Source organism: Entelurus aequoreus, linkage group LG18 (assembly GCF_033978785.1).
Source record: "Entelurus aequoreus isolate RoL-2023_Sb linkage group LG18, RoL_Eaeq_v1.1, whole genome shotgun sequence".
Taxonomy (NCBI): Eukaryota; Metazoa; Chordata; class Actinopteri; order Syngnathiformes; family Syngnathidae; genus Entelurus; species Entelurus aequoreus.
Window position 1 is genome coordinate 48,000,601 of NC_084748.1, and position 24,916 is coordinate 48,025,516.

General features: G+C 39.8%; 1 protein-coding gene across 3 annotated transcripts in view; it reads left to right on the forward strand.

The window, feature by feature from the left end:
* LOC133634211 (activating transcription factor 7-interacting protein 1-like) overlaps positions 1-24,916 on the forward strand; it is an 88,656-nt gene that overhangs the window by 26,694 nt on the left and 37,046 nt on the right. The window contains exons 1-3 of one of the 3 annotated variants that reach the window (XM_062027300.1): positions 3,843-3,985; positions 13,003-13,482; positions 17,775-18,153. In XM_062027300.1, coding sequence (XP_061883284.1) covers positions 13,009-13,482; positions 17,775-18,153 — 853 coding nt within the window. In that variant the 5' untranslated portion in view covers positions 3,843-3,985; positions 13,003-13,008. The other 2 variants (XM_062027301.1, XM_062027299.1) reach the window with 2 other exon arrangements.

Consider the following 24,916-nt stretch of genomic DNA (forward strand, 5'->3'; position numbering starts at 1 on the left):
TGTATACATATATATGTATATGTATGTATGTATGTGTATATATGTATATCCATATATAGATATACATATATATGTACATACATACAGCAGTGTTTCCCATAAACTGCCAAGATACCTGTGGTGGTGGTGGCGGCGTGGCTATGGGCGTGGTCACCATGACATCATCGAGTAATTTGCATAATTGACTACAATGATATGATTTTCTCTAAAAAGGCTCAAAAAATGTATACTTACTAATTAATAATAACAGTTTTGTTTTAAAGGTCCATCCATCCATCCATCCATCCATTTTACAATATAATTACAACACTTTATGTACATATTTATATACAGATTTGAACAATAAGTTATTCACTGAAATATATTTATTAATTGTGGTTCTTACAAAAAATATATCTTATAAAATATAAAAGCTAAAATGTCTCTTAAAGCTCTGCCCCTTTAATTAGTGCATACTAAATAATTTAACTTTAGCCTACTACTACAAGCATATTATTTACCAGCAACATAAAGTGAAACAGAGGCAGAGGTGTCCTGCCACAGTCAGTAACAAATAAACAGAAAACAGTAGTGGTCAAATACAAAGAAGGCAACAAGAGAAGTATCCTACACTTCTCTTTTGTAAAGTAAATCTGAACAGCCTATATGGGCATCTACATCAACATATGATTTGCCTGAGAAGCTGGACAGGACAAAAAAAAAATAAAAAAAAATATATATATATATATATATATATATATATATATATATTTTTAAATTTGTGGCGGACGTAATTCTTTCGTGGCGGGCCGCCACAAATAAATTAATGTGTGGGAAACACTGCATACAGTATATAGATATATATACACTGTACATAGGTGTATATATATGCATATCTACATATATATATATATTTATTTATTTATTTATTTATATTTATATTTATATACACAATATATAGTGTAAATTCCGGACTATAAGCCGCTAGTTTTTTTTTACGCTTTGAACCCAGCTGCCTAATAAATTTCTGTATTTTTTTCTTCAACAGCCATTATGTTTCGTATCCAATAATTTTCATTCAACACATGCAGAAACACTGAAAAAGTGTGTTATTGTTTGTGCTGTGGCGCCATCTTTTGGCCAAGATCGCTCACTGCAGGTGTCACGGGTTGAAAGTGTACTTCCTGCCTTAAACCGGAAGTAAAACCGCCCATAGCCTTCGAAAGGATTCTTCACTCATCACTCCAAGCAGCGTTTGTCAGTTTTACAATATAACTAAAACAATTCTTGCTTACTAAATTGTCTCATGGTGTTTATGTGGACCCCAACTTAAACGAGTTGAAATAGTTATTCGGGTGTTACCATTTAGTGGTCAATTGTACGAAATATGTACTGTACTGTGCAGTCTATTAATAAAAGTTTCAATCAATCTGCAGGAGGGTTTTCATGCATATTTGTACGTGCTATCGTAATGTAATCAAGCTAGCGTCGTTAACGTGAGCTACTATACTAGCACGTTTACAAGTGTCTGTTAGTATTAACTTACAATGGCGCCATCTTTTGGACAAGTTCGCTCACTGCAGGTGTCGAGGGTTGAAAGTGTATTTCCTGTCTTAATACCTTAAACCGGAAGTAAAACCGTCCATAAGCTTCGAAAGGATTCTTTATTCTTCACTCCAAGCAACGTTTGTAAGTTTTACTATATAACTAAAACAATTGTTACTTACTAAAGCGTCCCATGTGTGATGTCTGTAGGAGTGTTTTCATGCATATTTGTACGTGCTATCGTAATGTAATCAAGCTAGCATCATTAACATTAGCTACTATGCTAACACGTTCACAAGTGTTTGTTAGTATTATTAACTTAACAATGGCATTCTTTTTGTTTTTGTTTCGGTTTCACAAATTCCTTAATAACTTCACCAAAATGTCACCGTTGAGTTATTGAGTCTGTTTAGCTGATTGGAGAGCTAGCTTCTGCAGCTAGCGGGTCAATGACGGTGACTTCTGTTTTGTTTGTTCTGCCGTTTTACTGCCGTGTTACAGACACCGTTTAGAAACAATTAAGGTATGTAAATAACAATTTACAAAATATATCTGACTTATAGTCCAGTGCCGCTAATACATGGGAAAAAGATGATTTCTTCTCAAATTTAGTGGGTCTGGCTTATATATATGTTTAGCCTCATCCTCCAGTGATACGAGTACTTGATAATGATGCCTAAGATAAAAAAGGCGTCGATTAATATTAGTTCAGGGGAGTGGCTCCACACGATATGTGTATATGACTATACAAAGACATGAATCGGCAATGGCCGATCACATACTTTTTCACCATTCTGCATTTGGCAGGTAGGGAGACTGTATACAATAACATTAAAATATAACCTTTAGGAAAAATGGTACAGTCCAAAGTCGGCGCCTCCCCTTCTGCTTTTGTTTCTCCTTCAAAGAAATGTCTTTATGATGTGTGTCGTAATCATTTAATTATTGTTCAATTGTTTGACTTTTAAGTTGTCCCTATTCAAAATATTGGCCGTGAACGACGCCTTTTATGTTCAAAGTGAATTTGTGATCTTTAAACAACTTGACTTTATGCAAATGAACAGACGTAACAACCCGCCCCCGCAGGAACGTCAAGTCTCAGGTTACCACTGAAAACTGGAGGTGAGCTTCTGTTGTGTTCAGACTTTAGAACCTGGAGCCTAAACCCACCTTATATTATAGTAGTCCACCTAAAAAAAAAAAGGACATTGATCCCCCCTGCCCTTTTCCAGAATGGTTCAGTCCGTGCCGGCGGTAGGTTTTCCATACAGGGTACTATTCCGTGCTAGGTTCGGGGGAGGGGTGTTGCTACGCAACTGCGGGTGCATTCTACTCCCATTCTGTCTAGCTAGAGAAGATCTTCACAATCACTGCGCTGCACCGTAGCTACAGACATGACATTTATCATATTCATAATGGACCTACTGTATGAAACTAGCACAATACATTGTTATTTTGAAAGTCATGTTTTATTTGGCGTTGCACAATTCAGATTTTACCATCTGTATTGAGAGATTTTGGCCCCATATTACAAGATAAACCCCTTATTTTTTGGAAGCTCATCTTGTATTAGACATTGTTTATTGCAATAAGTGTTCAACTTCAGCCTAAACCCTTTTGGTCTGCAACATTTTCAATTTATGAATGTACAACTGTTTGTTTATGTAAAATTGTTTATTTTGTTGACCACTGACCGAAGAAATAATAAACTAAACTAAACTAATTATTCCATACCAGGATGCACCCCCCCGCTCAGGACAAAATGGTCCGGTCCTAAAAGCTCCTCCTCCTTCTGACTATGTTTTCCTGCAGTCACGCACGGCCTCTCCCTTCCCCCAACATCATAAAGCATCAAAGGCCTCGATCTCGCAAATCGCCCTGCTAAAGACGTAAAGGACTCTTTTGTTTTTGAAACATAGTGACTTTTATCTTCATATATATCTCTACTCACTGGTTGTAACTTCCTTTTAAGCGACCAGACCAAGAAGTTAGCTCTGTAGTGGTAATGGAATGCTAATTTAGTATTGCTTTGGTGTAGGACCATGGCCAGGATCACATGATCAACTACGGTTTCAGTGCTGTAATGGATGCACTGCACTGTCAAATTGCATTGCATACAATCCATAATCCCTATAAATTCACATATGCAGTCAACAAAGTGATTATTTAGGATGTTTTGTGACATTCTCCACCTTAATTATTAAAAATCCAAAGCACCATGGTGCACACACCCTATGCCCAGACCCCCCCTACACCTGGCTACAAGGTGGACTAGTCCTGAAAGAGCTCCTCCCCCCTCTGTCCTATTATGTTGTCTGCAGGGCCTGCTCAGCTCTTCCCTTCCCCCACAATCTCAAAGCAACAAAAGCCTCAATTGCAAACATCCTCGCTAAAGGTGGACAATCCTGCGAGTCCTTAGCATGCTCGCACTCACTCTAGCCCTTTCTGTGCAGATATAGAAGTGAGTTGGTGCACTCTTCTCAACTTAACCTCACGTTTGTTGTCAAGGTCATTGTTTGTTATGCTAAGCTAAGTTAGCATTGCAGCTACTGTTTTTTTTTTACAATGTAAAGGAGCGAGGTTTTGCACCGGAGACTTCACACAAATCCGTGGTAAGGTTGCAACGGTGACACACGCGTGATCGACAAAATCTGGTCGAGAATTGACCGTCAACTCTATTTACTCCTGTGTCATCTTTTTCAGTTGTATGCGTCACGTTGCTAACGATATACAAAGGACGGAAGCGCGGCTGCTTTGTGTACGTAACCATTGCCATGCCTGGACCCATGCAACATTTTAAGCACAACGCTGTTTAGCCAGCTAGTTACGCTGGTACAGAAGAGCTAGGCCAGCACGATTCCATGCACACGCACTCACGTGTAGCGTAGTCTAGGGCAGGGTTTTTCAACCACTGTGCCGCGGCACCGTGAGATATAGTCTGTTGTGCCGTGGGAGATTATGTAATTTCACCTAATTGGGTTAAAAATATTTTTTGCAAAGTAATTATAATTCACAAATAATGTGCCGTTGTTGAGTGTCTGTGCCGTCTAGAACTCGGCAGAGTAACCGTGTAATACTCTTCCATACCAGTAATAATAATAATAATATTAGATTTTATTTGTGAAAAGCACTTTACATTGAGTAAACAACCTCAAAGTGCTACAGTGTATTAAAAAATAAAATAAAAAGGTAATAAATAAAAACTAGAACAGCCAAATAGCTAAAACTAGTATACATACATCTAAAAAAAAAGCCTTTTTTTTTTTAAAAAAGAGAGGTTTTTAAGGCTTTTTTAAAAGCATCCACAGTCTGTGGTGCCCTCAGGAGGTCAGGGAGAGCGTTTCACAGACTGGGAGCGGCGGAGCAGAAAGCCCGGTCTCCCATTGTTCGTAGCTTTGTCCTCGGAGGTTGGAGGAGGTTAGCCTGTCCGGAGCGGACCGTGTAATACTCTTCCATACCAGTAATAATAATAATAATATTAGATTTTATTTGTGAAAAGCACTTTACATTGAGTAAACAACCTCAAAGTGCTACAGTGTATTAAAAAATAAAATAAAATAAAAAGGTAATTAATAAAAAATAAAAACTAGAACAGCCAAATAGCTAGAACTAGTATACATACATCTAAAAAAAAAGGCTTTTTTTTTTTAAAAAAAGAAAGGTTTTTAAGGCTTTTTTTAAAAGCATCCACAGTCTGTGGTGCCCTCAGGTGGTCAGGGAGAGCGTTCCACAGACTGGGAGCGGCGGAGCAGAAAGCCCGGTCTCCCATTGTTCGTAGCTTTGTCCTCGGAGGTTGGAGGAGGTTAGCCTGTCCGGAGCGGACCGTGTAATACTCTTCCATACCAGTAATAATAATAATAATATTAGATTTTATTTGTGAAAAGCACTTTACATTGAGTAAACAACCTCAAAGTGCTACAGTGTATTAAAAAATAAAATAAAATAAAAAGGCAATTAATAAAAAATAAAAACTAGAACAGCCAAATAGCTAGAACTAGTATACATACATCTAAAAAAAAGGCTTTTTTTAAAAAAAAGAAAGGTTTTTAAGGCTTTTTTAAAAGCATCCACAGTCTGTGGTGCCCTCAGGTGGTCAGGGAGAGCGTTCCACAGACTGGGAGCGGCGGAGCAGAAAGCCGGTCTCCCATTGTTCGTAGCTTTGTCCTCGGAGGTTGGAGGGGGTTAGCCTGTCCGGAGCGGAGGGTGGTGTGGAGGATTTGGGGGTGAGTAGTTCTTTCAGGTAGAGGGGGGCATTTCCATGGAGGCACTGGTGGGTTAGTAGGGAGACTTTGAATTCAATCCTGAGTGGAACAGGAAGCCAGTGAAGGGATTTGAGAGTTGGTGTGATATGGTCATATTTCCGCACTCTCATTAGGTAGTAGCAGGTAGCTGATTGCTTTGTAGATGTCGGGAACACGGTTTGTCGTGATCACAATATGTAGGTGACAGTGGGAGGCAGCGTGCAGGTAAAAAGATAGCTAACGCTTAAACCAAAAATAAACAAAAGGCGAGTGACGCTAAGAAAAGGCATTGAAGCTTAGGGAAGGATATGCAGAACGAAACTAAAACTGAACTTGCTGCAAAGTAAACAAAAACAGAATGCTGGACGACAGCAAAGACTTACAGCGCGTGGAGCAGACGGCGTCCACAAAGTACATCCGTACATGACATGACAATCAACAATGTCCCCACAAAGAAGGATCGCGTCCGCAAAACTTCAATAGTTTTGATTGCCAAAACAAAGCAGGTGCGAGGAACAAGCGTTCAAGGAAGACATGAAACTGCTACAGGAAAATACCAACAAAACAGGAAAAGCCACCGAAATAGGAACGCAAGACAAGAACTAACACACGACAGAAAAAACGTCCAAAAACTCAAAATAAGTCAGGGCGTGATGTGACAGGTGGTGACAGTACACCTACTAATAGTGATGCATGCTTGGTTATGCTTTAAATTCATATCCAACAATTGCGAAAACAACTTTTTATTGTCATTATTGGCTGCTGAGTTTCAGTTTTCAAAGATTTCTGCTGGTGGTGTGCCTCCGCATTTTTTCAATGAAGAAAATGTGCCTTGGCTCAAAAAAGGTTGACAAACACTAGTCTAGGGATGTAACGATACGAACATTTCACATCGCGGTTATTGCGATCAAAATGATCACATGATCACGGTTATCAGTATTATCACAGTATTGTGCTCAAAACACACACTGAAATTTTGGAACCAGTTTTTAAAATGTACATTTAAAAAAATACTAAAATAGATTGACACGATATACTTTCATTGGCGGAATAAACAGTGAATATTGTTCTGTCTTCTTAAGAGCCGTATTATTTTGTTGAGTGTTTAATTAAATATGTTTATCGTCTTCTGTTCTATTTTGTAAAGGTTTTAGAGTGTTTTATAATGATAAACAAAAACAGTTTTTAAGCGTGTCACTTCCAGTTTTTAGGACCATTACGTTAGTTCACTTCCTGTTATTATTCTTTCGAATATAGCGCAATCACAGTCTGTATGAGCGATGTGCGCAATTGTTTAGTTTCACTCCAATGGGTTTTGTACGAGTTTTATCGGGGTATGTTGTTTCTTAATGGTAAAAGACGCTAAGATCTCTCATATTTGTGTTAGCATTTAAGCTAGCTAAGGAGCTAGCGCTAGCATGCTTCTCCAGTTACCGGAGGACACGATCGGTCCACGAATCCGCAAAGACTCCGTCACTTCTTGGACTTGCAATTTCTTACGACAAAGCTTCTTCTACGTCATGTTCTGTGATATTTTAATGTTCTATTAATGTTTCGTATGGAAAAATAACCTACCTATTAGTAAAACGGAACAAGAATATAAACATTAACAAGGGGTAGATTTTAAAAAATGTAGTATTATCGCCACATTGTTTAGTTTCACTCCAATGTGTTTTGTAGGAGTTTTATCGGGGTATGTTGTTTCTTAATGGTGAACGACGTTAAGGTCTCTCGAATTATCCGTAAAACAAGTTTTTAGATTTGACGATCGTGTTTTCCTAAACTGATCGTGTAGTGACAGTGTCAAAGGTTTGTTCATTTATTAGTGTTATCAATCACGGTTTTTCATTTGTTTTTGATAATACTAACTGTCGGCGGGAGTTGTACCACGGTTTATTGTCATACTGTTTATCGTTCGTTCATTTATTAGTGTTATCAATCACGGTTTTTCATTTGTTTTTGATAATACTAACTGTCGGGAGTTGTACCACGGTTTATTGTCATACCGTTTATCGTTCGTTCATTTATTAGTGTTATCAATTGCGGTTTTCAATTGTTCTTGATAATACTAACCGTCGGGAGCTGTACCGCGGTTTATTATCATACCGTTTATCGTTCGTTCATTTATTAGTGTTATCAATTGCGGTTTTCAATTGTTCTTGATAATACTAACCGTCGGGAGCTGTACCGCGGTTTATTATCATACAGTTTATCGTTCGTTCATTTATTAGTGTTATCAATCGCGGTTTTTCAATTGTTCTTCATAATACTAACTGTCGGGAGTTGTACCACGGTTTGTTATCATACAGTTTATCGTTCGTTCATTTATTAGTGTTATCAATCACGGTTTTTCATTTGTTTGTGATAATACTAACCGTCGGAAGTTGTACCGCGGTTTATTATCATACAGTTTATCGTTCGTTCATTTATTAGTGTTATCAATCACGGTTTTTCATTTGTTTTTGATAATACTAACTGTCAGAAGTTGTACCGCGGTTTATTGTCATACCGTTTATCGTTCGTTCATTTATTAGTGTGATCAATCACGGTTTTTCATTTGTTTTAGATAATACTAACAGTCGGGAGTTGTACCACGGTTTATTGTCATACCTTTTATCGTTTGTTCATTTATTAGTGTTATCAATCACGGTTTTTCATTTGTTTTAGATAATACTAACTGTCGGGAGTTGTACCACGGTTTATTGTCATACCTTTTATCGTTTGTTCATTTATTAGTGTTATCAATTGCGGTTTTCAATTGTTCTTGATAATACTAACCGTCGGGAGCTGTACCGCGGTTTATTATCATACAGTTTATCGTTCGTTCATTTATTAGTGTTATCAATCGCGGTTTTTCAATTGTTCTTCATAATACTAACTGTCGGGAGTTGTACCACGGTTTATTGTCATACCTTTTATCGTTTGTTCATTTATTAGTGTTATCAATTGCGGTTTTCAATTGTTCTTGATAATACTAACCGTCGGGAGCTGTACCGCGGTTTATTATCATACAGTTTATCGTTCGTTCATTTATTAGTGTTATCAATCGTCGTTTTTCAATTGTTCTTCATAATACTAACTGTCGGGAGTTGTACCACGGTTTGTTATCATACAGTTTATCGTTCGTTCATTTATTAGTGTTATCAATCACGGTTTTTCATTTGTTTTTGATAATACTAACTGTCGGGAGTTGTACCACGGTTTATTGTCATACCGTTTATCGTTCGTTCATTTATTAGTGTTATCAATTGCGGTTTTCAATTGTTCTTGATAATACTAACCGTCGGGAGCTGTACCGCGGTTTATTATCATACAGTTTATCGTTCGTTCATTTATTAGTGTTATCAATCGCGGTTTTTCAATTGTTCTTCATAATACTAACTGTCGGGAGTTGTACCACGGTTTGTTATCATACAGTTTATCGTTCGTTCATTTATTAGTGTTATCAATCACGGTTTTTCATTTGTTTTTGATAATACTAACTGTCGGGAGTTGTACCATGGTTTATTGTCATACCGTTTATCGTTCGTTCATTTATTAGTGTTATCAATTGCGGTTTTCAATTGTTCTTGATAATACTAACCGTCGGGAGTTGTACCGCGGTTTATTATCATACCGTTTATCGTTCGTTCATTTATTAGTGTTATCAATCGCGGTTTTTCAATTGTTCTTCATAATACTAACTGTCGGGAGTTGTACCACGGTTTGTTATCATACAGTTTATCGTTCGTTCATTTATTAGTGTTATCAATCACGGTTTTTCATTTGTTTGTGATAATACTAACCGTCGGAAGTTGTACCGCGGTTTATTATCATACAGTTTATCGTTCGTTCATTTATTAGTGTTATCAATCACGGTTTTTATTTTGTTTTTGATAATACTAACTGTCAGAAGTTGTACCGCGGTTTATTGTCATACCGTTTATCGTTCGTTCATTTATTAGTGTGATCAATCACGGTTTTTCATTTGTTTTAGATAATACTAACTGTCGGGAGTTGTACCACGGTTTATTGTCATACCTTTTATCGTTTGTTCATTTATTAGTGTTATCAATCACGGTTTTTCATTTGTTTTTGATAATACTAGCCGTCGGGAGCTGTACCACGGTTTATTATCGCACCGTTTATCGTTCGTTCATTTATTAGTGTTATCAATCACGGTTTTTCATTTGTTTTTGATAATACTAACCGTCTGGAGTTGTACCACGGTTTATTATCATACCGTTTATCGTTTGTTCATTTATTAGTGTTATCAATCACAGTTTTTCATTTGTTTTTGATAATACTAACCGTCAGGAGTTGTACCACGGTTTATTATCTTACCGTTTATCGTTCTTTCATTTATTAGTGTTATCAATCACGGTTTTTCATTTGTTTTTGATAATACTAACTGTCGGGAGTTGTACCACGGTTTATTATTATACCGTTTATCGTTCGTGCATTTATGTGTTATCAATCACGGTTTTTCATTTGTTTTTGATAATACTAACTGTCGGGAGTTGTACCACGGTTTATTGTCATACCTTTTATCGTTTGTTCATTTATTAGTTATCAATCACGGTTTTTCATTTGTTTTTGATAATACTAACTGTCGGGAGTTGTACCACGGTTTATTGTCATACCTTTTATCGTTTGTTCATTTATTAGTGTTATCAATCACGGTTTTTCATTTGTTTTTGATAATACTAACTGTCGGGAGTTGTACCACGGTTTATTGTCATACCTTTTATCGTTTGTTCATTTATTAGTGTTATCAATCACGGTTTTTCATTTGTTTTTGATAATACTAACTGTCGGGCGTTGTACCACGGTTTATTATCATACCGTTTATCGTTCGTGCATTTATGTGTTATCAATCACGGTTTTTCATTTGTTTTAGATAATACTAACTGTCGGGAGTTGTACCACGGTTTATTGTCATACCTTTTATCGTTTGTTCATTTATTAGTGTTATCAATCACGGTTTTTCATTTGTTTTTGATAATACTAGCCGTCGGGAGCTGTTCCACGGTTTATTATCGTACCGTTTATCGTTCGTTCATTTATTAGTGTTATCAATCACGGTTTTTCATTTGTTTTTGATAATACTAGCCGTCGGGAGCTGTACCACGGTTTATTATCGTACCGTTTATCGTTCGTTCATTTATTAGTGTTATCAATCACAGTTTTTCATTTGTTTTTGATAATACTAACCGTCGGGAGTTGTACCACGGTTTATTATCTTACCGTTTATCGTTTGTTCATTTATTAGTGTTATCAATCACGGTTTTTCATTTGTTTTTGATAATACTAACCGTCGGGAGCTGTACCACGGTTTATTGTCATACCGTTTATCGTTTGTTCATTTATTAGTGTTATCAATCACGGTTTTTCATTTCTTTTTGATAATACTAGCTGTCGGGAGCTGTACCATGGTTTATAATCGTACCGTTTATCGTTCGTTCATTTATTAATGTTATCAGTCACGGTTTTTCATTTGTTTTTGATAATACTAACCGTCGGGAGTTGTACCACGGGTTATTGTCATACCGTATATCGTTCGTTCATTTATTAGTGTTATCAATCACGGTTTTTCATTTGTTTTTGATAATACTAACAGTCGGGAGTTGTACCACGGTTTATTATCATACCGTTTATCGTTACATTAGTAGTGGAGGCAGAGAATGACTGCTCCCTGCAGATTCTGAATACACATACGTGTTTCGTAATAGAAATTAAGAACAAATACTTATGATTCAAAATGTATTGTGATCGCTCCTAGTCTGAGTACCTCCTATAAACCTGAAAAATCTTTTGACGCTTAAAAACAACTTTTTGAACGGCGAATGCTGAGGTTCCGTGGTCAAGTGTGCTTGCTGCAACCCGACACCTCCTACTAGACGAGTTCTCTCAGTTAGCCTGCAGCAAACAGCAGAGCTGACGGCCATTTTGAGTGCACTGAGTCCTGGTGCAGAAAATGAAGCCGATGGGTGGGGGTGGGGCGGACGCGGAGCTGTGCGCAGTGTGCGACAACACTGGAATGTAAGGACTCGCGGTAATCGTGCTCGCAGTTCACAACGCTCCCTTACTTGCCTGTGCCGTACTTTACTCCGTTGCTCTGTTTCCAGTAGATTAGAGTCTTTGCAAAGACAAAAAGACTTTGTGTTGGGACTGAAATGCGTTTTAGTGTCCAGCGAAAGTGTACATTGAATGAAAATCACCTTACCAAAAAAGTACCTTTTGGGTTGTTGCAGGTCAGCAATGCGGGGAAGCTATCCGTCTTAGCAACAGACAAAGTACAGGTTTATTAAAGTTGTGCTCGGAATTTAGCTTGCTGTGTTCCTGAAGTTTCAATCCCATGAATTGGTCCAACTTGTGTTCATGTTAAGAGTGGTTGATCTCAGGGTGCATGCTCTTTCACATTCTTCCTTTGGTTTCTGTGTGTAATGTTTCATTACCCATGCGGTTTTCCCCTGAGACTGTTGAGTATTGTGGTGAAACCCTTTGCATATCATTCAAAAATTGCATACATAATGAGTATAACTTTATTAATGGCATGTACTTGCTTGTTGGTGTTGCTGCTAAGTGCGCTCTGTTGCTGGTTGTCACACATTTCTGTCAGTGTGTGCAAATTAACGGCTAATGTTTAATATTGGGAGAAGCTCCTACGCTAAAACCGTCTAAGGCTTGAAACCATACGAGAAAATGTTTTTTGCATAACCTCTGCACCGCTGCCTAAAAGCGGCCTCAATTTATCCGCCCTGATTGGCTGAGGGTTGAGCCAATAGGAAGGTGGGGGGGATGGGAGGTTAGGTTAGGTTGCTGCTGCTGCTTCTTGTTAGCGCCAGTGCTGTTTTTGTTCACCTTTGGGCTAAGGTAAACGTCAGGTAAGATATGAACTGGAAAAAAAAGACATTTGACGCAGGTGTTCATTTGTGGGAGAAGGTAAAGCTTCCCTACTTAACGATGCTCCACCTCATGTTTCTCCAGAGAGGGTTATGGAACTGATGTGTTATGGAAGTAAAGAAAACACGGGTATGGGAAATCCAGTTTGGTATTCAGATCTGGAAAAGACTTAATCTGGAAAAGGACAGCAATGAAATGTACAGGGCTCCACAGTGACCTCTAGTGGTTCCACTCCAAAGCTACATTTGTTTTGTAATGCAGGGTCCCAGTAATCCCATGGGGGTTTTGTCAATCCTGAAGGCCTCTGTGTGCTATTAATCATTTGCTCCAACGTCTCTTTGTCCCTCTGCAGGCAGCAATGGAAGTTGTTGTGACGGAAGAGAAGAAGAAGATTTTCCGCGCCAGGAAAACCATGAAGATCAGCGACCGGCAGCAACTGGAAGTCCTTCACAGCACTCTGGTGACGGCGGCGGCCGGCGCGTCGGAACCTTCCCCGCCTCTGATGAACGGCTCTCACAAAGAGGACGGGCAGAAGGGCGGGGACGGCGAGCAGAACAGCCACCAGGACTCCAACTCCCCGATCGCCACATCGCCCGCCTCTCAGAGCTCCCCGGCACCGTTCCTGTCACTCAACCTGTCCCCCTCGCCTGTGCCCTCGCAAAGTCCGAAGGACAAGGAAGACTCTGCGCCTTCTTCGCCATTCCACTCGATAAACTTTGAACTGAAAAAGTTGGACGAGAAGGCTGACTCGTCAGAGGAGACTGTTGATGCAGAAGCAAAGGAACCCAAAGAGCAGAAGGATGAGGGTGCCAAGGTTTTGGAAAAAACACAGGTACTGTACATTTATGTCTACATGTACATTACATAAGAATGAACTCCAATCAATACTAATTTTCACACTGTCCTTAAGTGTCACTTTTTTTTAATGGCTTCCAACTGGAATGGGAGGATACAATTATGACTGCACGATTAATCAACAGGGAATCGACATGTTTTAATTAGTGCGATAACGTAACCGCAAGGGGTAGAGTTTGATGGACAGACGTCTTGGCCAATCAGATTGAGCCTCGCGTTTGTTCGTCTCTCGCTTCAAACAGGGAGAACGAGGTCTCACCTGAGCACGGTCGTTTAACGGTAGAATCAACTGAACGCAGTGAGCCCTCTTTCCAGTTAGTTATTCACAATCTTTGTCCCGGTGGACGGAGAGCGAGACCGCCAGCCTTCACAAGCACGGACAGCGAGCCTCGTGTTCGGCAAAGTCACAAAAATGAAGAGGAAGAAATATGTCCTGTTGTGGTAATATTTCAGCTTCAGGTTGGATGGGCAATATGAGCCCATCAACACGGAAGAACAAGCAACAAAAAAATGACAAATCCACTTAGTTTTTCCAACTGCGAAAACAAATGTGCTTTAAGATGTTCAATATTTATTCAAGTTAAATTTTTGTTTACAGACATGAGTGCATTTGTTTGTTTGTTTATTTAGGATAACTGACAGATATTGACTTTCCAATTACAGTACAAAGGTAAATATTTCTACAGTAATGAGAAATAAAAGTTTCTATCCTTCTAAATGCTTACTAATAGGGCTGTGAGTCTTTGGGCACCAATCGATTCAATTCGATACGATTCTTGGGGGTAAAAATTCGATGAACTACATTCCTCTATAGCAGGGGTGTCCAAAATGCGGCCCGGGGGCCATTTGCGGCCCCACAGCTAATTGTTTACCGGCCCGCCACACATTCTGGAAATGCTATTGCAAAAATAGAAAATAAACACTAACTAGAAAAAGTTGCAATGTTGACACAAAGCTGCCATACAGGTTGTTTTTTTCTTTTGTGTATCTTTATTTTTCTATTTTTGCCATTGCTTAAAAAAAATTAAAAATCAATGTTATAATGAATTATTGACCTATTCAAGGCTCCAACTATTTCAAATATTTCACTTTAAAATGTTTTATGTGGAAAATATTGCATATATTGTGTGGTTGCCATACAAAAACATCAACGTTTTCTTTGACAAAAGAGCATAAAACAAACAAAATAATAGTTCAAACCTAAAATTGACAGATATATCTGAAGTTGATCTCGTAACTTAAGTGTTGAAAGTAAAAAAAAAACCTAATACAAATGTATCACTTTGAGTGGGGCACCTTTTGTATCGTAAATATATTTAATGGGATTTTATTTATCTTTTCACTGTGATTACTCAAAAATAACAATGAATTAATATCAATGGTGTCTTGCATTATTGATCTTTTTAAGGCTCTAATTACTTCACATCAAACATTGCTTTCTGAATGTTTAGGGCAGTGGGGGAAATACTGCATATTTCAGTTTTATTATAAAAAACAAAGTTGTTTTGACAGAAAAGGCATAAAACCTTTTTGGTTTTTTAAATTTTATATCAACCTGAAGTTGATATACTGTAGAGATTTACTGTAAGCGTTAAATAAAAAAAATAATTTGACTTGTTTTTAACATTTTAATGACTTAGACCCTTTATGGTCCCTGGGAGCCCTAAAGGTAAAAAAAACACCCAAAATCCATATATTTTGTTATGATTTGAAAATGAAAACTATCAAAATGGCCCCGCAGGCTTTCATTTTTCCGTGTGCGGCCCTCAGTGGAAAAAGTTTGGACACCCCTGCTTTATAGAATAGATAAACTGCTCTAAGAAATGTCTCTATTTCTTAAAAGAAAACTGGTTTTCTTTAATAAAATTTTTTTTTAAAAATTCTACCCAAATATTTAATAAAGTCGAATACAAATAAGGCAAGATAAGTATTCCACTTTTCTCTCTTGTAAAGTAAATGTGTACAGCAGATATAGATCATCTACATCAACTATATGATTTGTCTGAGTGGCTGGACAGACAGATAAAAGAAAATGTAATATTTTATATATATATATATATATATATATATATATATATATATATATATATATATATATATATATATATATATATATATATATATTAACCATTTTTGATTTCTTTTAATCGATTAAGAATAGTTACAAATAAAAATCACGTTTAATTCGATAATACATTTTTTCCGACACCCTTAGTTACTTGCATTATTATTATACATTATGATGACATGACATTATAAACACTGTATAGTTTTTACAGAATACTTCTTCAGTTTAAGAGCATGATGGAGCCCAAACCTCTTGAGTCTGCGTGCATGAAGTCAAATATTTTTGTTATTGCATATTGTTCTAATGTGTGGCACCTTGAGATAAGATTATGTTGATTGACAGTCTGAAAGTAACATGTCTTCCTCTTCTAGTTATTTTCCCAGTTGTGTCCATCTATTTGTCTTAAAATATAAATATCGCAAATGGAATTGCAATTTTGGAGAGAAAAATTACAATTACCGTATTTTCCGGACCATAGGGCGCACTATCGATGAGCGGGTCTATTCAGGTCTATTTTCATACAAAAGGCGCACCGGATTATAAAGCGCATTAAAGGAATCATATTATGATTTGTTTTCTAAATGTAAAAGACTTCCTTGTGGTCTACATAACACGTGACGGTGGTTCTTTGCTCAAAATGTTGCATAGATGATGTTTTACACATCATCTTCAAGTCGCTTTCTGACAGTCTCTTCAGGATGCACCGTTTTGTGGGCGCTCTTATTTACGCGCCTCCACTTGGACAGCGTCATCTTTGTTGTAGCGGTGTAGCGTGCAAGGATGGGAGTGGAAGAAGTGTCAAAAGATGGAGCTAACTGTTTTAATGACATTCAGACTTTACTTCAATCAATAACGGAGCAGCATCTCCTCATCCGTGGCTCACTAGTGCAACAACAACAACGCCCGAAATTTGCCCCGTGAAAAACTGTCCGACCGAAACCCTCTAATAACTAAAGATCCTTGGGTGAATAATGAAAACTCACTACACCGGTATGTTTTAGTGCTTTCATGGCGAGTTTACTGACAGATATAAGTAAGAACTTTACACTACTTTATATTAGACTTAGACTTCCTTTTTACTGCCATTCAAATCTGAACTTTACAGTACAGATAAGAAAGAAATTTGTAGTTGGTAGTGCAGGATAAAAAAGCAATAAGGTGCAGATATAAATAAATAGATTACTGTACAGATACATATATTGCACTTCTGCATATGCATCCACGTTTATGGATGTATGTTATATTGTATAGTATATATTAATATACATACATATATATATATATATGTGTGTATATATATTAGAAATGGCAACAGCAAGAAGATAGAGAAAAAGAAGAAGCTTATCGATTACGGCGTCGGCACGTACTACACTGTTGGGTGTGCACACATTTTCAGGACTCATGCAGATCTCAAATACAGATCAGCAGGTACCAGAAGGTAAAAAAAATTGGTTTTGCTTAATATTGTGAAACAAAACGCCAGATAATGTCTGTTAATAGGTGCCATTTTGGGGTCCTTATACACACACCATAATAATACTGGTATGTTTAATGCGCCGACAATTCATCAAGCGGTGTGGCTTCATAGCTTACCAAAGTTGTACTAAAAACATTTTGACAGATTTTTCAGCGCTGTGTGTAAAGTTCTATATTCTCAATGGAACATTAAAAGTTTTTATGTTGTTTACTGGTGTATCTGTTATGTGTGACTGCCATCTACTGGCCACACTTATCATTACACCATGTACCAAATATAATAAGTTTCAAGGGCGGTAAACACAACCAGAATTATGCTGTACATTAGGCGCACCGGGTTATAAGGCGCACTGTCCATTTTTGGGAAAATGAAAGGATTTTAAGTGAGCCTTATAGTAAAAAAAAGAATCAGAGGCCATTGTTTTTAAAAGTTTGCCACAAAGGCAAGACACCAGGACGGGGGTATAAAGTATGACACCTGAGATGTACTTCTCAATTCTTGCTGTTGGAGGAGTACACAGTTTGTGTTTGATAGTGTAAGACAAGGCATTATTGTGCTTGTGTCTAAATGTCTGCATGCTGTGTCCTATAAAAAACAAATGCCGCTTTGCTAGGTGGTTAAGAAAGGCACAGGTGAGTAAATGCCAGATCCTGTGCCATTGATTGTTGTTTTTGTGTGTCAAAAAAAGCCATTTAAAAAAAAAAATCTACATTGTCGTTTTTAGGAGGACCAAACCACGCCAGAAGACAAAGCTAGCGATCCCAGCGAGAGCTCCGTTAAAGAATCAGATTCTTCTTTGCCCCCGGCATCTGACTGTGTCGTCCCGATGGAAACAGACTCTCCTCCAAAGGCCACAGCCCCGATAAAGTCTTCTGAATCTTTGACTTCCGATTCCTCCGCTCCTTCCTCTCCTTCTTCCTCTGTGGATATAAAGGCGGATGTAAAACAGGAGGCCAAATGCAACCAAGAGACCAAGAAAAGCTTGTTAAAAGAGGAGAAGAATGATGTCATCTTTGTGAAAGTGGACACCAAAAAGGAGAAAGTGGAAGATGGGCAGACGTCTAAGCCATCTCGCCCATCGTCTACTCCACCGTCTAATACAGGTAAGATATATCGGAGATATATATTTCTGTCTGCCTCACAAAACTTTTACTACCATATTCTCTCGACTATGTAAGCCGCACCCAGTAAATTTTAGAAGAAAACATATTTTCCATTAATTAGCTGCACCGGACTGTAAGCGGCAGATATATTTGTTGTGGAATGAGTTATTAACACAGAAAGATTTTAGATTTATATTTAATTTCCAAACAGTGTCTGTAACACGGCAGTAAAACGGCTGATCAAACAAAACAGAAGTTTCCAATCAGCTAAACAGACTCGATAACTCCACGGTGAAGTTTTGGTGAATCTACTGAGGAATTTGTGAAAGTGAAACAATACAAAAAGAATGCCATTGTAACGTAATAATACTAACACAGACATTCGTAAACGCGTTAGCATGTTAGCTAATGCGACACAAGCTTCATTACATTACGATGACGGGTACAAATATGCATGAAAACACTCCTACAGACATCACACATGTGAATTGTTTTAGTTTAATTGTAAAAGTTCCAAACGTTGCTTAGAGGGATGAATGATGAATCCATACGAGTAGAAACGCTATGGACGATTAGAAGACGGAACGGCGCTTCTACTTCCGGTTTCAAAGCTTTAAAACAGCAGGAGACCCCTGTAGGCATTCACCCAGCTGCACCTGCAGTGAGCGGACCCGTCCAAAAGATGGCGTCGTAGCACAAACAGTGACACACAATTTAAGTGTCTTTGCATGTTTTCAATGAAAACTATTAGCATTATGGCGGTCAGTGATGAAAAACCCATAAATTAGCCACACCGTTATAAGCGTAGAAAAAATGTAGCGGCTTTCGTCTGCAGTGGGACAATGTCACTTTGGACCATTATGAAGTATTTAAATTCTACTTTACTTGATGGCTTCAGGGGAAAAATGCTCTCTAAAGGCCATGACATGCATGGTGCAAACCAACCTACAAATGTGATTAGCATGACCAAACTACAGCCTGCAGGCCAACGGCGGCCCGCCAACCTCTTCAATTTGGCCTGCGAGACGTCAAGAGTTCAACAAAGCATCGCTTTCAAATTCATCTAAAATACCAGGCGGTCTCTGAATGCTGCGTATTTGCTGCCATCTTGTGGAGAATGTGAGTAAAACAGATTAATGACCCTCGAAAATACTTTGGAATAATAGCACATCTTTCACATATATGACACAATCCAAATAACCCTCCCTAGTCATGGTGCAAAAAAATAAAATAAAACAAATGCAACTAACATAAAGGTCAACACACATGGTCACACATGACACAACCTGCTCACTGGACTTTGTGGGTGTTATGAAAAGTAAAAACACCATAAAAAATTTCAAAATTACACCAATTTAAATTCATTAGCGTGCATGAAGGGAAAAATGTAAAACTTTCTCCACACTTATCCATGTTTGGTGCATTTTAGTATGTGTACATATAATAATAGGATGGGTATGTAATTAATATAATGGATATGTCATTAATATAATTGAATATCAAATATATATATATACTGTATATATATATTTATATATATATATATATATATATATATATATATATATATATATATACATACATGCATATATATTTTTTTTAAATGCAACAAAAATGTATACATACATTTAAAAACAAATCTGTGTTATTATTAATCAGGATTACCATATTTTTTCTTGCAGTATATTACCGTAATTTCCGGACCGCACCTGACTATAAGCCGCACCAGCTAAATTTAGGGGAAAATACAGATTGATTCATATATAAGCCGCACCCGACTATAAGCCGCAGGGTTTTGATGTGTAATTAGCGTAGTATATAGGGGTTCCTGCTACCACAGAGGGGATTGTTGGGACAGAGATGACTGTTTGGGAACGCGAAGCGTCCCATTTATTAACAATAAATCTTTCAATCATTCAATCAAACTTTCACATCTTTGACATGGCGAACAGCATTCGTGCAGAGTACAAATAATACAACGGTGCAAAGTAATACAAAGTGCTCGCCTGTACGTTATCAAAATAACCAGCCTACCGGTATATGAAAAGTCAGTCTTTAATCATTGTGTCATCGTCTTCCTCCTGCGTACTAAAACCACCGAAATCCTCTTCGTCGGTGTCTGAGAAGAACGGTATATCGTTTTGCTCTATTTTTCAATTGTTGCTGCTTATTGTACTTTATTGACATAATTTCAAGTTCCTTGAGACTTGTGTGTATTAAATAGGACTAGCAACAAGTCTTAGCATCCTTTTCTGGTGTTATTGTAGACTGTACTCGTGTTTAGAGACGCTTTTACTTGTGTGGCTGTATGCGAGTCTGACGTCGTACTGCAAGTACTCCTGCTGCAATTTCTCTCCTTAAAAGCCTTGACTGTCCTCTTAATATTTGTACCTTTTGTAGATGGCTGGTATATCTGGGATATATTAAAGTACATTGCAGACATGCTGCCTCCGCTCCAGACAATCCTGTGCGTATTCTTCCGGGTTCAGCCACGTCGGCTGCATGGCGACGTCTACAGCTGTGCATGGAAGAATGATCCTCCCTGGGTCAAAAGTCGATTCAGCTAACACGTCATCCAGACTGGTACCTCTCCAGAAATGATCTGTGGCCACCTGGTATTATTTAATTATTGATATTAAACTGCTGACATATACGGCATATATAATTTCCGGTTTGTTTGCGACTGTGTTCGTTATGTATCAAACTGTTTGACTATTGGGCCACATTTGGTTATAAGAGTTTGGCCGCTGGCCGGGCTAAATGTGTGTTTGTGTGTGTATGTGCATATTTTATTTGTTGTTGTTGTCTTGCCCCCTATTGTACAAAAAAAATGTCTTCTCCAAACACTTAATATATCAAACATATAATGAAATCAAATACAAATACACACACACACACACAGTGGAGTGGCCGTGCCAGCAACTTGAGGGTTCCGGGTTCAATCCCAGCTTCCACCATCCTAGTCACGTCCGTTGTGTCCTTGGGGAAGACACTTCACCCATGCTGCTGATGGGTCAAGGTTAGGGCCTTACATGGCAGCTCCCGCCATCACAGTGTAAATGGTTAAATGAGTACCTTGAAGGTAGAAAAGCGCTATACAGGTATAATCTATTTACCATTATATCGACTCCCACATTAGTGACGTTGACGTTTATTGGACACGTTTAACGCTGCTGGTTCCGTTATACCCGATGGCTCGGATTTGCTGCTACGGTGAAACTCCCGTAGTTCTGGCAGCACAATCCTAAGCCCTGGTTCCTGCATATGGAAGCCCAGTTTCGGCTTTGAGGATTGCGACTGATGAGACGCGGTACTACCATGTTGTCTCTGCTCTGGACGCTTAGACGAAGCGGTGAGTTATGGACTGCAGACAAGTATGGTGTTAAATATTTTATTGCTGCAGTTGTACCAGCTGTCTGACGCCAAAGGGGGGAGACAGCAAGCCTACCAAGTTGATGGAGAATATGTTCGCATTGCTCAGTTCCTGGGATGCATGGTTCTCGTTTGTGCAGCTGTTTCTGCATCAGCTGTCACCTCCGGTGCGCACGGCGCTGGCCAACTCACCGCTGGCCAACTCGCCGCTGGCCAACTCGCCGCTGGTCGCCATGAAGGACTACTGAGTTTTGACTGAGGAGGCGGATAGGATTCGTCTGGCCGCTCGCTAGTACAGCGTTAAAGCCCTGCTGCTGTCTGCACCGGCCTGGAATGCACCTGGAATGTTTTGCTTTTATCCCCGCCGTTTTGGGACCAAGGCTAAGCGCTGCGTGCATCCCTGTGCTTTCCCGGGCCAGGGAAACCACAGATGCTCAGTGGCAGCAGTGAGCATGGGCAGAGTGGATAAGCTGATGTTTGTCACCGACGGCTTGTCGGGCTGCCGCTGGCTGGTGGTCTCCGGTGCCCAGTGGATTATCCTGCCTGCATCAGTCGTGGACGCGCTGGAGGACGGCAATGGGCCCCTGCTGAGCGCCGCCAATAGACCAGCATTCACACTTCTGGCACTAGGTCAGTGACGGTTTTGTTTTCTGACCGTATGTTTACCTGGGACTTTGTTATTGCCTCTGTGGCCATACCTATTCTGGCGGCAGATTTTTTGTGTGCAAGTAGAGTGTTGGTGGATGTCTTGAATGGCCGTTTAACTGATTTGTCTCTTCGTGCATTTTTTCGTGCACACTGGGGCAGCCAGAGCCCTTGGCTCTAGCCAATATGTGGGCGATGTTTTATCAACAGCTTCACACTGAGTATTCGGCAACGGTCGCAAAGAACGGGGTGGAGCACTTCATCCCCACAGTGGCTTCACCTGTTTTCGCCCGGGCAGGACGGCTTGACAAGGCTAAATAAACTTGCCATGGCACGGCAGGAGTTTGGCACAATGGAGAGACTGGGGATTGTATGGCATTCCAACAGTCCTTGGGCTTTGCCTCTACATATGGTACTGAAGCCTGGTGGGCTGTGGCATCCCACACATCCAGGACTTTTCTTCCAGCTGGCTGGAGCGTCCATTTGATTTGGTGTGCGGCTACCACCAGGTACCTGTACATGAGTCGGACATATCTAAGACTGCCATAAAAACTCCTTTTGGATTATTTGAATTTTTGAGGATGCCATTTGGCTTGCGGAGGCAGCACAAACTTTTAAGCGGCTCATGGACTAATTTTTACAATATTTACCATTTTTGTTTGTTTATTTGGACGGTATTCTGGGGGCCAGTACGTCAGCCGTGGAACATTTGAAACATTTCCGGCTGCTGTTTAGACGGTTGAACGAACATGGCCTGATTGTGAACCCGTGCCAGTTTGGAGTAATGGACATCGACTTTCTTGTCAGTGCCAGAAGTCGGTGCCAGTTGTCCTGGCACGGTTTCCCTGCTCACACAGGTGGAAGCAATCTCCAAGTTTCCATGCCCATTCACTGTCGGGCTGTTTCAGGAGTTTCTCGGAATGGTAAATTTTTTAATATCCGTTTCATCCCACGTGCCGCTCATCTCATGCTGTATGTGGCGTTAAGGGGGAGGAAGTGAACTGGTCTCCTGACGAGCTGCAAGCTTTTCAAGGCAAAAAGCTTTCTCTGGCTAGTGCTACTTTGTTGGCACATCCCTTCCCTACTGCTCCTTTGGCTCTCGCTACTGATACCTTGGATATAGCTGTTTGTGAGCAATGGGTGGCAGGAGCATGGCAGCTTCTCACATTATTCAGTAGGGCAGCTGAGAAGAGATACAGCGCTTTTGACAGGGAGCTCCTGGCTTTGTTCCTGACGACCTGCCATTTCAGGTTCCTGTTGGAGGGTCGCGATTTCACCGCTTTTGTGGACCACAAACCTCTGACATTTGCCATGGCTAAAACCTCAGACCCATGGTTTGCCCGCCACCAACGGCAACTTGCCTCCATCTCCGAGATCACCGCTAAAATTATTCATGAGGTCGGAAAGCACAATGGGGTAGCGGACTGTCTGTTACGGGTGCTTGTCAGTGCTGTACACCTGGGTCTCGACTGTGCGGAGTAGGGATGCAGACCTTCAGGCCCGGTGCACAGCGGTATTCGGTTTGCAATTTGTGGATTTTCCCTGCCATGGCAATGGTTCCACATTGCTCTGTGACATTTCTACTGGTCGACCTCGGCCTATGGTTCCTGTGGTTTGGCGCGGGTGGGTGTTTTGACGCCCTGCATGCTCTCTCTCACCCTGGTGTGAAGGCATCTGTGAGACTGGCTAGCACCTACTGTAATTCGTCTGGCCAGGCATGCGGATGGATGTCAGGGCACCTGGGCAGCGGCATGTGTGCCCCGCCAGTGAGCCAAAGTCCACCAGCACATCAAGACGCAGCTGGAACCCTTCTAAGTGCCAGATCGGCGGTTTGACTTTGTGCATGTGGACCTGATAGGTCCCCTGGCTTCCTCCCGTGGGTGCACTTATCTCCTCACTCTGGTGAATAGAACTACTAGTTGGCCGGAGGTGCCTATCCCAATGCATCACTGTTAGCCCCATTTCCGTATGTCCAAGGACCTCCTGGCGGCAAAGTTTGTGTTCCTCCGTCATGGTGTTCATTGCTCCTTACGACGGCCCCTTTCAGGTGGTGAAGGCAGGGCTCAAGAACTTTGTTATAGACTCGGGTGGTCGGCACGAGCGGGTTACTGTGGATCGGATAAAGCCTGCACATCTGGACCCGGGCGACTTGATGTTGCCTACACTCCCACCTTGTGGGGGCCGGCCTCCTGCAGCTGTTGTGGACTCTGTTCTCTCTTTTGATATGCGGTCTGGATTGCCCAGGCTTGCTGCCGTCAAAGTCGGCCCCCAAAGGCGACATTGTTTGTGCCCATGGAAACTGTGCTAGTTAGCTGCTATGGGCGTCCTATTAAGCCACCGAGAAAAGCCTGATTTTGTGGTTTCTGTGAGTTTTTTTTAGTTTGTTTTTCTCTCTCTTTGAAATTTGGCTTATATTAGTGCCAGATCTAATGTATTGTGTGTGTATGTGTGTGTGTGTATATATATATATATATATATATATATATATATATATATATATATATATATATATATATATAATATACACACTCACGACTAGATACGTGAAAACTGTAGTAGCCTGCTAAGCGACATGCTACTAATCTTGCGACAAGTCAGGATTCCATTCTATTCCGATTCTTGAAGTGACAGAATCTATTCTCGATTCAAATCGGTTATCGCAATATTGTAGCGGGGAGTGTTCTCAGCATCAGATCGGGGATTTGTGTTTAGACCAGATGTGAACACAGATATGGGGACACACTTC